The 16,149-nt window shown below is 33.1% G+C and overlaps 1 protein-coding gene across 1 annotated transcript; it reads right to left on the bottom strand.

Annotated features, from left to right (window-relative positions):
- Positions 1–258: 258 nt before the first annotated feature.
- On the bottom strand, positions 259–16,143 carry LOC132722316 (peroxisomal membrane protein PEX16-like). Its single transcript, XM_060706786.1, has 10 exons — positions 15,975–16,143; positions 13,229–13,344; positions 12,559–12,692; positions 12,030–12,141; positions 11,161–11,260; positions 7,771–7,935; positions 7,272–7,344; positions 4,290–4,409; positions 2,590–2,654; positions 259–1,557 (listed from the first exon to the last, which is right to left on the bottom strand). The coding sequence occupies exons 1-10, from the start codon at positions 16,114–16,116 to the stop codon at positions 1,496–1,498; spliced, it is 1,089 nt and encodes a 362-aa protein (XP_060562769.1). The 5' UTR covers positions 16,117–16,143; the 3' UTR covers positions 259–1,495.
- Between the last annotated feature and the right edge of the window lie 6 nt (positions 16,144–16,149).

Genomic DNA, 16,149 nt, shown 5'->3' on the forward strand with positions numbered 1-16,149 from the left:
TTATAAAATCCCTTGAACTATGAAGAAGTATAATAGATCAGACACAAATTTATCTTTGACGTCTAAGTGTGACCTTAAAGGTAGGGACCCATGTTTTGGGCCTGACATTTCGTCTTATTATTGTGGTTATTTGTGCAAGGTATTTTTAAAATCCCTTGATCTATGAAAAAGTTATTGACTGGACACAAAATATACCCTATAACAGACTATGTAGTCTTTGATCTCTAAGTGTGACCTTAACCTTAGAGGTAGGTGACAGACTATGTTAAATTTTGACCTCTAAGGGAGATCTTGAACTTGGAAGTAGGGAAGGAGGTGTTGCGATTTGACACATCCTCTTATTATAGTGTCTATTTGTGCCAAGTATTTTCAAAATCCTTTGATCCATGAAAAAGTTATGGCCAGGACACAAAATATACCTTATAACAGACTATGTAAATCTTTGACCTCCAAGTGTGACCTTGACCTTGGAGTTAGGTGACAGGTTAGTGCGCATGACATATCATCTTAATATTGTGACTATATGTGCCAAATATTTTCAAAATCCCTTGATCTATGAAAAAGTTATGGATCAGACACAAAATAAACCATATAACAGACTCTGTTAACCTTTGACCTCTAAGTGTGACCTTGACCTTGGAGGTAGGGGTGCAGGTGTTGTACTTGACATATCGTCTTATTATTGTGACTATTTGTGCCAAGTTATTTCAAAATCCCTTGAACTATGAAGACGTTCTAGATCGGACACAAAATATACCCTATAACAGACTATGTTAATCTTTGACCTCCAAGTGTGACCTTGACCTTGGAGGTAGGTGACTGGTTGTTGCACATGACACATCGTCTCATTATTGTTAACAATTGTGGCAAGTACTTACAAAATCCCTTCAAAGATAAGAAAGTTATATAAACGACATATACCCTCAAATAGACAATGTTGATCTTAAATGAGGAAGTGCGACCTTGAACCTGGTCAGGTTGTTGCGCATGACACATCGTCTTATTATAACAAACATTTGTGCCGAGTTATTTCAAATTCCTTTAATAAATGACAAAGTTATGGACCAGACACGAAAGTGTGACAGACGGACGGACGTACTCACAAAATGGTACTTATGTGACTTTTCCTTTCATCTTATTTGCCATTTTTAGTCACACAAGGCCTTATAAAAGACACACAAGTAAAAACGGAATGAAAAGGATCAAAGAGAATTTACTGTTAACCTATTGTTCTCCACGTCACACAAGTACCTCTGGGTTCGTACGGACGGACAGACGGACGGACAGACGGAGCCTATTTCTATATCCCCCTTTTTTCTTCGAAAAGGCGGGGGACAATAATGGAATCACAGAATAGCCATTAAATATATGTCACATTTTTTTCTTTTCAATCACAAACAAATAAAATAGGCACATCAAAGTTTGCAGTTCACCTTGATATATGGCCCCATTTCTTGTATTGGTTAACGCTGTTTTTTTCAAGTACAGCCACTTCTTATAAGGTCCAGACATAGAAGTACATTCTCTGCCATGTTGGAAGATATTCCAATAATGGTCCTACAATAACAAGAGGGAACATAGTATAACATGTATATTAACTATATCATACCTTTACAAATTAATACAGTTTTAAAAAGCTTTTCTAAACAAATTATGACAATTAAACCAAAATTCAATAATTTGACCTTGACTGTCAAGGTAATTTATCAAGGTCAAGGTCAGTTCAACCTTTTAAAAGGACTTGTCTAACAGGTTGTTTTGTTTAGTAAGTATGAAGATAATCCATTTATGAATTAGCAAGTTACAGTCAATTATAGCAAAAATCAGTGAAAATTCAGTAATTTAAACTTCAAGGTCAAGGTCATAAATGGTCCAAATTTGAGTTTGATATACATGAAGGTCTTATCCTAAAAAAAGGCTGTGTTTCAATATGAAGTCAATCCATAAATGAAGAAGAAAATTTCAATAATTTGACCTTCAAGGTCAAGGTCATTAATGAGTGAAGGTATATGTCTGTTTGGTAAACTTAATGGTCTATCCTAAAAGATAGTTGTGTTCAATTTTGAAGACAATCTATTCAAAAATAACAATGTTATAGCCACTAATAGCAAAACCAGCAAAATTCAAGCAAAAATTAAGACATTTGACCTAGAGAGTCAAGGTCATTTGTGAATGATGGTCAAGTTTAGTCTGGTATACTTGAAGGTGTTGTCTAAAGGATTGTTGTGGCTTAGTATGAAGACAATACATCAACAACTTAAAAAGTTATGATCAAGGTTAAAGTTTGTGGACCATAATGCAGACATGACTGTTAAAACAACTCAAATTTTTTCTTTGAAAAAAAGTTGAGCTAAAAATAATTTCAATTCTGGTGACAAGCATCTTACATGCTCTCAATCAGTTATCTAAATGTTAAAAACCCCTCTTGTTTGTTCTTTCTAAAGGAAAGATTTATTTGTTTTTGAGGCATAATGTGACTTTCAAGGATAAATGTAGTACTGGGCAGAAATGTTATTAACACAACATGTAAAGTATTTTGAACAATTGCCAACCAAAGATAAATATTTTGGACAGAGGCATCATACTTACTGATGATAAACCCTGATAATGGCACATACTGAGCAATGAATCTGAAGATTGCAATAAATCGCATCCTGAAATAAATTAAAATGAAACTGTAAGCACAAAATTACTTAACAAACAAAATAAATTAAGCTAGATCTATTTATGTCTTGGTATATTGATATAGTATATTCTTTGTTATTGAATAGCAGTGTTAAGGGCAATAATGTCACAGAAGTGCTTTAATTTTTATTTCTTAATAACTTTTTTACTTTTGGATGTACTTTTATAGTCCTTTTTCTTCTGCTGTTTTTGGCACTAAGTACAGTTATAGTACTTTAATATTTTGTACTGAAATCAAAATACAAATGTACTACTTTTTTTGACAAATAAGTTCACATTTACTGCTGCTTTCTTTAGGTAACAAGCATCTAGCATGCTCAAAAGTCTAAACCATTATTTAAACATTACAAAACTAATGTGCACCCATTCTAAATAAGTAAAAAAAATGCTTCTGAGGTAAAATATGTTTTTAAACATCTCTAAAAATGCTGACAATACTCTGAGAGTGTGTGGGGGGGGGGGGGGGAAAGGTGGATGGTTGGGTTTTACGTCACACCAACACAATACTGGTTGGGGAGATAACTCCGACACTAAATCACATATTTTTTGCAATATTTTAATTATCTTCCAGTATATTTTAAATATTGAACCACCTAAACAAAGTTCAGTTCAAAGATTTTACATTACACCACAAAAACTATGTATGAAAATGGAATCTGGTACTTCTTTAAGGTCTTGAATGAGGTATGCAAAACATGGTCTTTTTAACCCACAACAGTAGATAAAGTCGACACTTAAAATTTTAAGTAAAAAATGACTGGAAAATCAGCATCAATAATTTATTTTTACATCTTATATGGTTTATCTATTTTTTGTTAATATTTAAACAATTTTTCAAAAAAATTTCCCAAGTCAGTGGCCTGTGGTCAATACATTTCTAACTACCTTACTGTAATTTAGTAAAAAGAATGTTTTGAAGCAGTTTTTGCCTACAAAAAGTTTAGGTTATTTGAAAAACATTAAAAAGTCTACCAAATTATAACAAATCATCACATTCTGTCCTGTTCCTATACTGTTAGGTGATCATGTGCTTATTTGTTGAAAAACAAAGCAAAAACAATTATATTTATCAAGTGTCGGGGTTATCTATGCGTCGGAGTTATCTCTCCGACCAGTATAGGTGATATGGCAGCTTTAAAGCTTTAATGGAGGAGGAAGAATACCTCAGTTACCCTTCTGTGCATTATTTCGGGCACAAACAGGCACCTGAGTAGAACCACCAATGTTCTCCAAGCTAACTGGATAGCTCCCTCACATGAAAGAATCAAAAGACAAAGAACGGACAAATTTTGACTGTCAGGGCAGGATTAATTTCAGATGTAGAGAACAATTAAGCAATGGCTTTAACTTAATATCCATGTTCTAGGCATTGTAGTTACAGTGATTCTAATTTAGATCTTAAAAGATCTTCATTACTGGTACTATATGAGAAAACATGCTTGTGACCAGAACAGAGCTTGAACATGTGGTGAAAAGGAGGACACCTCAACCACCAGGACACAAATACCCTTAAGGATGTTGTTAGAGTAATATATACAGATTTTAATTACCAGGAAGAATAGACATATAAACAGATACAACACTAAAATATAATGCTGACTTACTTTGTATATTTATCATAAAATGGTGATCTCATCAAATAGTACAGTAACATCATATTGCGTCTCTTTAACTCAGCTTTCTCTTTAGCATTTAAATCTTTAGTATCCCCCATCAAATACATACTGCAAGAACAAGTCAATATAAATACACTGTTGTCAACATCTAAATGAGCTGTGTCACGACAAAACCAACATAGTGCGTTTACGACCAGCATGGATCCAGACCAGCCTGCACATCTGCGCAGTCTGATCAGGATCTATGCTGTTCCCTATCAGTTTCTCTACTTGTAATAGGGTTTGTAAGCGAACAGCATGGATCCTGATCAGACTGTGCAGATGCGCAGACTGGTCTGGATCCATGCTGGTCGCAAACGCACTATGTTTTGTCGTGATGCGGCTCAAAATAGTATAATACTGAGCTTTATCAGTGAGATATAAATTATATCATTCACTCATTCTTAAAGAAAATTTAACATTTCTTTTAAATACATAAGAAAATAAGTGTAAATAAACTTTGGTTTCCTAGCATTTTCCATCCCCTAGCAGTTTTCCAGCCGTTTATCATTTTCGTCCAGTACTGTCTATTTTTACCAGTAAGGCATCCACATTACTTCATCAATCAGAGAGACATTTGTTTTCTTTGCTGAACAGCATTTAAAATAGTACAACGATTTATATGTTTTGAAGTTTTGCCTGTTATTTAAAGTTACATGAGAACTTGCGACTTTCAAAAATAAGCACCTGGAGAATTCTAGTTTGAATATCCATGCACAATAACTAAGAACCCATTTTAGGTAAATCAATACTTCGGAAAATATTTTTGCAGATGACACAGAAAAGGTTGGGAAGTTCTGTTTGTCTGATAAAACCATCTTAACATTGCTTTATGGTACTGAATTATATTCAATATAGAAAAGGTCCGGAAAACTGCTATGAATTTTTGAATAAAGGTGAAAAAAGCTGTTACAATTCAGGCCTATATTCAAATTAAAAAGTAAAATTAAAGTGCAACATTAAACACATGGCAATGCTGGACAGGTTACCTAACTTTGTCCTGTCAAAAGTTTTGTACCCCTCAGTAGACTGATTTTTATTTTATTTGTTAAAAAGTGTGATTTGTGGCCGGAAACTGCTAGGAAACCGGAAGCCCTTTTTGTACATTTTAGCACAACTCTTTATCAAGAATTTTTTTTATCAAAAATGTTCCTTTTATGTAAGTAAAAAAAGAGTAAACCTAAAGATATATAAAAGTACCTAGAAAGTCTAAGACTTAAAAAAACAAGAACGTGTTTATTAAACACAAATGCCCCCGGCTCCGATTCTTGTCAATAGCAATATTTCAAAAAATGTTTACCCATTCACTCAGTTATGGACAGAAACATTGCCAAAAAATTGTAAACACAAGTTTTATAGCTTGACAAAGTCATGGCATTTTGTAATTGTGAAATATATAAGTTGCCAAGTCATTGCTATGACGTGAAGTGATAAATATTCAACTTTATCAAATATATATAAATGTAAGAAATCTATGCTTGGCACCCTTTACCTTGACCCACTGACACCTATAGAATATCATGCAAGTTATCTTCCTACCAAATATGAAATACACCTGTCAATAAATAAAGGCTGTATGGGCAAAAATGTTAAAATCTATTTTGAGCATTGATGACCTTGATCAAACTGACCCCTAACTCTATCCAAAGGATGAATACCATGCAAGTTATCTTCCAACCAAATATGAAATAAATCTGTCAATAAATAAAGGCTGTATGGGCAAAAGTGTAAAAATCTATTTTTAGCACTAGTGACCTTGACACGCTGATCCCTAACTCAATCAAATTGAAGAATACCATGCAAGTTATCTTCCTATCAAATATGAAATACACCTGTCAATAAATAAAGCCTGTATGGGCAAAAGTGTAAAAAATCTATTTTTAGCACAAGTGACCTTGACCCAATGATCCCTACCCCAATCAAAAGGATGAATACCATGCAAGTTATCTTCCTACTAAATTTGAAATATATCTGTCAATAAATAAAGGCTGTATGAGCAAAAGTGTAAAAATCTATTTTTAGCACTGGTGACCTTGCCCCAACTGACCACTAACTCCATCAAATTTTATGTTCCTATCAATTATAAATGACATCTGTCTATAGAATATGGTTAATACACCTGTAAAAATCTATTTTTAACATTGGTGACCTTGATATTGTTGATATTGACCTTGACCCAAATGACCCCTTAATATACCCAAAGAAGGAGGACCTCCCTTGGCATGTTTGTATTAAACATGAAATAAAGGCTGTATGAGCAAAAATGTTTAAATTTATTTTCTAAACCAGTGACCTTGACCCTAGAGACCACTTACTCCACAAAAAATTAGAGGACCATTAAAGGTATCCACCTACCAAATATGCAAGATATCATTAAATAAATTAAGCAATTAAGAGAAATTTACGATAAATCCAACTTGCCGGAATAGGTTAGCCAGACAAGGCCCTATTTTCAAAGTGAAAAAAGGGAAATAACTGGGAAATATGGATGACACAGTTACATAACTTGGCAATATCATGTACTTTGTATTGATAAGTAAGTGTGGAAATTATGAAGCCATTAGTATAGATAGAACTTAAGATATTTCCAACTTGCCGTTTAAGGTTAACCAATATTCATTTTCTAAGTGCTGAAAAGGGCAATAACTTGGTAAATATGGAAGCCATAGTTATGTAACTTGACCAGATCATGTACTTTGTATTGATTAGTAAGTGTGTAAACTAAGAAGCCATTGGTACAGGTAGAACTTTAGAAAAAATCCAACTTGCCGTTCTAGGTTAACCTCATACGGACAGACGGACGGACGGTTCAATTACTATATGCCCGAGGGCATAAAAAAGGGGGGGGGGAATTTACAAGCTATTGTTAGAAACACATGTTATAAGGGATGATAACATGATGATATTTATAAAATTAAGTTAAAATCAAACCTAGTAACATCCATTCCACAGGCCAGTAAGAACGGTTTCCAGGAATCTAGTCCTGATATGTACATACTGATTACTGTATAAGTCAAGGTCAAATAAATGACTGACAATTATTTTTATGTAAATAACTGCTTTTGACACTATTTCATACACCCTCAATAAATAGTGTACCAATAGTATATTTTTATTTCAATTCAAAATACATTAGTTTAAATATATTGTTTGTACATGTACATTAAATGGACTAGTGTAAACTGTATTGATTTTAACATCATACCTGTTTTTTTTCTTTTTTACAAGTAAATATCATATTCACCTTTAAATACATTGTTTGTTCAATCAGAAATTGTTCCCTAATTATTTATAATGTCAATACTGGTTAAAGAAATTGAGGGCAATTTACCATCAATCACAATTCTTAAGTCCAACTGACATTACTTTCACATGTAAGTTAAATTGTGGATGTATAAAATATCCACATGATTAAAACATAAAAAGATACAATGGGCCATTGGTCTGGCAATATGTAACCCCTCTGCCCATTTTCTCTGCTTGGTAAGTTTGGATGCAGGCTGGTTTAACATTTTCCGTTTACGGTTCAGTACACTGTTTTGGGGTGATTGAGTACCAGACTCCGGAACACCCCAAGTTCTCATTCCTGGTTCCGCTGTAATAAAAACATGATAAGAGCCGTGACATTTCCAACATAACGTATCACACCTGGACATGTTGATGTTTTATCACATCGTTTTGTGATCATATGCAAGTATATGTATAGCATATTAATACAGTAGGGGCTATTTTGCATATTTTGATCCATTTTTGGTAATTTACATGGATTGTAAGTGCCGTATGCAATGTGTAAATTACTTTCTTTGTTCTATTCACAATATTTTACTTTTAAATACATTTAAACGATTTTCCAAATTGTTATGAAAAAATTGAGGCATGCTGCTTTAACGATATCATAACGTTGTGTTTAATGATGAAATTCAAAAGAAATTATGACATTACATTTCTCTCAATATAATATTTTATGGGGGTCATTCAACACGTAGCTGAAATTTTACTTTTACTGAAATTAGCCCATTTTGTCAGACACACTCAATTTTTATTCAGTTTTACCTGATTATCATCAATTTCCCGCTTTTTTCAACAACTTAAGATGTCATATACTAAGAGCCACTTGTGACCAAAACTGGCATTTTCAATAAACAAGTTTAACAGGAATTATTATTATAAAACAAGAAAAAAAAATGTTTCCCTTAATTTTATATAAAGCAGGATGGGATTTCAACAACTTCTAGTGTCTTACACGCACATCCACTAAACAGAGCAATTGTCTTTTAATTATATACTCTTATTATTTAGTGTCAGTTATATTAAACAATGATACCCACATGATGTAATATTTTCCTTATTCTATTTACATTAAAGTGTTTTCCAGATTAATATAATGCATATCAGCCCCCACAATGTAACTATATACATGTATATGGATAAAGAGAAAAACTGGGAAAACATCTTGACACTGGAAATAAAATAACAATGAGATCATTGTTTAATTACTTTAAGCAAGTATTAGCCCTGAAATTGTTCTCTGTTGCTAGGGCAATATATTAAGTGTTGTTTGAATAGATGAAATAGGTTTGTCAACTGATAAATTTCCTTGAAATTTTCTTTCTTATGGTACTTAAAATATGATTTAATAAGGGAGTGTCTGTCAGGGGTTCAAGGTTACTCGAACAAGTTTATCAGCGCAGTTGTTCCTTAAAAAAATGATTTTAACTGCAGACTAACATCATCATTAGTGCAGTAATTGTCTTTGAATCGAGAAATATGCTCTTAAGAATAAGATACACAATACATTTATAAGAAAATTTACCAAATCATAAATTAATACTTAGTAGGCTACAAAAAAAACTAGAAATGTGTCATCATGCCACGATTGCCCCCGCATGCAGCCAAAATTTCAGATGTTATAATATTTAGTTCCAAATTTGTTTGCACAAATTATTTTTTTCATTTAAGTTCAAAGCCCTTAAAACTTTTCAATGTTAACACAAACCATTTTCATACAATGTTCAAGGCACTGAAATTATTCAGTCTTAACCTTTTAAAAAAGGCATATTGCATATTTGTAGCCAAAATAATGGCTAAAAGTATGAGTGCTGAAACAGAAAGTTCAAAATTTTTCCAACATTCAGGAAAGACAAGTTTGTCCAAAATCATTGAACCACGACCAAATTCAAACCTAAGATGTATCTATATTATTTTCAAAGTAAAAGGGACATTACTTTGCCAAAAAATCATCAAACCATGACCAAATTCCAACTTGACATGCCCATTCCTTTGACATATCCATATGTCAAATTTGAGTTGAATATGTAACACTGTTGGGTGGATAATGAACAGAATATATTCATTTCATTTTCAAAGTGAAAGGGGCATTACTCTGCCAAAAATCATTGAACCATGACCAAATTTGAACTTGACCTGCGCATTCCTTTGACGCATCCATATGTCAAGTTTGAGTTGAATGTGTTGTACCGTTGGGGAGATAATGAACAGAAACTGAAAATTTCATATTGTTTTCAAAGTAAAAGGGGCATAACTCAGCCAAAAATCATCAAACCATGACCAAATTAGAACTTGACCTGTATTTTCTCAAGACATACCCATATTTCAAATTTGAGTTGAATGTGTGCAACCGTTCTTAAGATAATGAACGGAAACTGATGATGACGGAATGACAGAATGACGAAAGGACGGAATGACGGAACAGGGTAACACTTTATGCCCTGGCCATTACATGGCGGGGGCATAAAAATAGCAAAGCTCTGTTTATAACACAATGAGTGACATACTCTGAGTAATATGGGATTTATAGCATTAAATAGAAACACAGTCTTTCATTTATAAGCATAAACTATTACAACAATTTGACAGTATTTTTGCATATCAGACTGGTGTTTCTGTTAATTTTACTGATAAAATTACTAAAATTATATATGTGTAAAGTAACCTGCCTAAGGATTATATCTAGAATGAAGAAAGTTCAGATATTCAAAACTGAAAACCATTCAAGATATGACCTTTCAACTACCATAAAATACATGAGTATCTAAATTTTGGGTTGAAAAACTTAGCACCTAGGTTATATTTTGATGCCCATAGCTATACTGTGCTTTTTGTATTAGGATTTTATGTAACACAAAACTGTTATGGATATCTGGCAACTTTCCAGGTTCACTGGGGGGAGAAAACCTCAGGTGCAGTATTCAGACACCAGTGGTCACTGAGTAGAACCACTGGTCTTCAGTAAGCTAGATGTACAACTTTCCCACATTAAAGATTCCAAAGTCTCCGTCAGGATTTGAACCCATCACAGTGAAACCAGGGCTCAAAGTTCATGACCTTAACTACTCAGTCACGGACATCCAAATAGAATTAACAGTGGAAAAAGAGTAGTTACTTTGAAAGGTTCTTCATATAACATGTACATGTATAAAGATTTTTGTACATAGAAAGAAAATCTTACTATCAGGTAGTAACTTGCTGAATAGAAAAGACAAAGCATGTTTTTTTCCCTTGTTTTTTGTTTGTTTTGTTTTGCTTTTTTTCCCTTAAAACTTACAAAAACAATAGACATTCTTACTTTTTGTCTTTAGTACATGGAACAGTCCTTTTTATCCTTTAAATACCTGCATACATACATGTATACTAAATGTATATTCAAGTTAAAAGTGCTTTGCATTGAATACAATATTTCATTTAAGTCAATGTTTTTAGTACTGATTGTTTATATAAAGTTAGCTTTTATGGTATATAATATTACAGATAACATATATACTATAGGAGAATATACAAATATAAATATACAAATATTTACCAGCTTGAAGTGTACGTATTTGTCGACCAGAGCTCTGTAAGGTGAAGGTTTTTTCCTGGGCACTGTATGCTGCTTCCTCGTCCCAGGCATCCTCCAGATTCTGAAATAATAGTTTAATATATGAGCCACGTCACGACAAAACCAACATAATGGGTTTGCGACCAGCATGGATCCAGACCAGCCTGCGCATCCCGCAGTCTGATCAGGATCCATGCTGTTCGCTATCAGTTTCTCTACTAGCTATAGGGTTTGTAAGCGAACAGCATGGATCCTGATCAGACTGCGCGGATGCGCAGGCTGGTCTGGATTCATGCTGGTGGCAAACACATTATGTTGGTTTTGTCGTGACGCGGCTCATATATGTTTCATAACACAACTGCTCACTATTAGAGTCTTTTTTCCCCTGCAATATTCAGTTCTTTCCACACACAATACCATAAATTTGGTGTGTACATGTATAACCTTAACATTGCTGGATACAGAGAAACAATGAATTAATAAACTGATATCTTTTAAAATCAAAAAGTAGGGGACTTCATGCTATATTCGGTATTTTTACCTTTTAGATACCAAGATATTTATTTAAAACATAGAGGAAAAAGTAGATGACTGTGACATAAAATCTATTTACTACTTTTTTGTTGGGTTTTAAGTCAAATCAACATTGTAAAGGTCATGTGATGGTGCTTTATAAGCTATCTTTATAGCTTTCTCACATGGTGGAATCATGATGCAGTCAGTATTTGAATTGTTAGCTGTGAGGGGTGAGTCAATTGAGAACAGAAACCTAACTAAACACTTGGCAGCAGAAACTCCTTTTTCTTCTTAGATATGTAGTTAGACATAAGGTATGAAATAGTTATATTTACATCATGTTCATCTTCTGCAGTCTTCAGGATTTCTCTATCCACAGGTTGTATAGCAGGAGTACTACCAATACCTCCATCTAATTTTACCAACACATAAAATCTTAATGCAGTTCTGAAAATACAAACAAAATCAATTGTTTAACTTTTAGCATGAGCACTATAAAAGATACATATGATAATGTATGGCTGAAGTATTTTATTGGATACACAAATGATGAATAAATTTTCAGATCTCATTACCTACAGATGAAAATCAATATAAACTTCAAAATAAGTTAGAAAAGATATATATGCAGGGAGTTATTTGTTGTGTATATGTGGCTATCAACACCCAAAAATTAAAGAAGAATAGCAAAATGACTAATAAATGTAAGGTCAGAACTAGACAGGGCCATTTGTTTATCATTCAAATCACTAGAGCAATGAATGTTTTTGCCAGATTAATTGAATTTTGTTTACACACATATATTATAGGCACACAAGCAGTCTCTTGTCACAAATTTAACTATGTTATATCAAATACAATTACTTCATGATTTGTATGATTGTGATGACGATCCATGCACCTTTTGTTCCCCATTTCTTCTTGGCAGCCATTTCCAGAAACACTTCTGTATATTCTAACACTGTAAGCCATCTCTTTATCTTTTCTTTTGTTACATTCTGTGAAGGATATAATATATAAAGTATTCTGATGTTATTTTCATGTTTTCTTGTAAGATATCTTTCATTAAACACTCATATTCAAACAAGTTTTAAGAATACAGTGAACAGATCTATGTTTTTTTTGTTGTTGTTTTTTAGGTTTGGGTTTACATCACATAAACACAGTATTGGTCATATGGCAACTTTCCAGATTTACTGGTGGAGGAAGACCGTATGTTCCCTTTCCATGCATTATTTCTGGCACAAGCAGGCATCTGAATAGAACCATCAACATTCTGTAAGCTAGCTGAATAGCTTCCTCACATGAAAATATCCAAAGTCCCTGTTGGGATTCAAACCCAAAATGTAGTTTTAAATAGCCTGTTTTTATGATGAATGTATAAATATTTTAATATAAACATATTAAAATCCAGCAATTAATTGAATTTTTTGCAAAAGATGAATCATGGATGACTAGAAATTTTGCTATTAGTATATATCTTTGAACACTTCAATTAAGTTCTTGTTCTTTTTTCTAGAAAATAATGCCTTACCACAACTTTGGAAACATATTTGGAAGCTGCTTTAAAGACACTGTCATTTAAGAAGACAAGTAGATTGGAAGCTGAATATATCAATTCAGAAAGAATTTCTCCATTTTCAAAACGACCTGAAAATTATAATTTTAATTTACTGGTTATTGTATGAATGTTAACATTAAATATGAGATCTATGATGGCCCTTAAATGTTCACTGTGATTTTTCAGCAATTAAAATGTTAAAGCTAGTTTTCAATTGACTTTGCCATAACGAATTTTAGTATACTTTACAAAACAATTTTTTATACACTCTTAAAGTGAAATTCTGTAAAAAATTTCTTGAGAGTATTCAACATATCATTTTAGGCATTAAAGATTTTATCAATTTGCAAACACACTGCCAAGATATAGTTTAATCTCATTCAAGGTGAGACAATGTTGTATGATAGCTAAATTCCTTGTTAATTTTAAGAAACATTTAGCATGATTGGTCACATTGATAGTTTGTAATTATTAAAATAGTTTTCTGTCACAAAATGCCAAAGATGTATCAGCCCCTGACATATAGGCCTTTAATTAACCAAATAAGTCAAATTATTTTTTGGACTAGAATTATAAACACACCAATTAACTGGTTGCAGGTCGAAAGCTACGCTATATTTCATAAGGGGAAGTCATACATCGGTACCGCGAGGGGCATTTTATTGAGCAATATATTATGTACATGGTACATATATTTATTCATGTATTAATTGTCTATGAAGTTCTTACCATTTGTTTTCTTTTGCTATTTGTTTATTATCGTTTGGTTAATATTGCAAACACAAAAGATCGATTACTTGGCAATTATCGGGTATTTACATCAATCAACTGAGGGTGTGAAATACAAATTTTCCGTAACAAGTAGGAAATTATGTTGTGAGAACATTTTTCAAAATCTTTATTCCCTGAAGCCATAACTAACCTGTGCAATCATTCGATTGTTTAATTATCGGATAGTGTTATTCATGTACTGATCCTAATCGAGCGCATCCCGATATTTCAATTATAACAGTTTGTTATAACCGAGGAAATTTAAATGTTTTCCGTCATTTGGGGCTTGAAAAAATGGTTCGTTATAGCCGAAAATTCGCTATAAGCGAGTATGTATTGAACGATGTGATTTAATATAAAATAAAGAAGGAATCGGCTGGGGATGTCAGAATTAGTTCGCTATTAACGATAATTCGTTATAAGCGAGTTCGTTATATGTGGAGTTGACTGTATAGAACTCAATGCATATCAATGAAATTTTCAGTCAGTTTTAGTTGGGTCCTGCCATTTTCAATGTAACTAAATGATAATCCGACAACAAAACATCTTACTTTGCGGATGAATAATAATAATCGAGTGTTCCGAGTGAAAACGGAAGCAGTGCATGAAATACTGAATGACACTTTTAAAACAGAAAATGTAAAATAAAAATTCAATCGACTTCCCCTTTCATAGGCTTTGCCTAATTTCATATTAGAAAATTATGTTTATTAAGAAGAGCCAAAATGAAGAACACATCTTTGATAATCCAGTTTAAAACTGACATTTATAAAGTAAGTTCTACTTGCATAAAGCTGTCCTACTAGCTACATGTTAACGGAGCTGATAATAACATATCAACTTTAGGTCACAGTTATCACATGGAAACTGCAAATTTACTTCAATGCATATCTAATAAATGTAAATCGATATGTTGATGTTTTAAGACCCGTTTTGTGTGGGAGAGCAGCTTTTCACAAAAAAAAAAATAACCTGCTGCTACAAGTTCAAATTGCTATGAAACTGTAAAAGGTACTTCAGTATTCATCAAACTTGGCACAAATGTTGACTTGACCATAGCATTTGTAGCAGCATGCTCAATCTTAAATTTCCTGTTACCATGGCAACAAGGGGACATCTCAAAATTACCAAAAAATCACTATTTTGCGTTGATTTCTTCCATCAAAACTGATTTCAAAGTGCTGCAACTTCCCAATTGATTAAGATTAGAGTCAAAGGCTTTTCAGCATTAGTTAATCAAAGGCTTTTTAGCATTGGTTTTACATGTTACCTTCTGAAAGATCTGAGGCCAATTTTAGCCTCTCACAAGTCAAAAATCTTTTTTGGCAATGAGGGGGCTGCTGCCCCCCTTTAAACTCCTGAGCAGAACGGGGCACATTCCCCTCTGGTACCCCCCTGATGTATCTTTTTGATAGGGGATGGAACCGAAAAAATGATCATACATAAAGCAGACTGTTAATAGCTAGAAGACATGCCAAATCACACTTCTGGTAGAACTTCAGTTACTGTTTACCGTACAAATTACTTTATTTACAAAATGCAAGAAAGATCTGGTTTACATTATGAAAATGTGATGCTAGTTATTAACTCATAAGAGCCTTTCCCTGCCATAGGCAGGCAGCACCTAATTTCATATCATCATGAGCTCTTTTTTTACAATAGTATGTTCTTAAGTTACATCAATTAGTATATAATATGTGGAAAGCCAGAGTTGGGCTAAAGACCATGCCAGGGCTGCAAGGTTAGGTTCAAAATCTAGGACGCTGTAAGAACATTTTCTCTGTATGATCTATTTTAAAGATCATTATATATTTGTGAAGTTCCAGTGGCATTTGTAAAACGAATATTTTATTTATATCATGGAACAACTTAATTTACAAAACGTGTTGTTTTTTTCAAACCAAAAGTAGGCGTGACAAAACGAGTTTTAAGAACATATTTAATATACCTGCGACAAGAAATGACAAAATTCTGACAGCTGATTCTATCTGAGCTACTGTGTCAGGATTATTTCGAACTGTCTTCGAATATTGATCTTTTAAATCTTGTATTAGTTTCTTTATTTTCCATTCAGTAGTATCAGCTGCCATTTTGCCTCTTCATCCGAACCTCAACTTGTTACG

This window comes from Ruditapes philippinarum, unplaced genomic scaffold (genome assembly GCF_026571515.1).
Source record: "Ruditapes philippinarum isolate M1 unplaced genomic scaffold, ASM2657151v2 ctg1297_1_1_1_1, whole genome shotgun sequence".
NCBI classification, from domain to species: domain Eukaryota; kingdom Metazoa; phylum Mollusca; class Bivalvia; order Venerida; family Veneridae; genus Ruditapes; species Ruditapes philippinarum.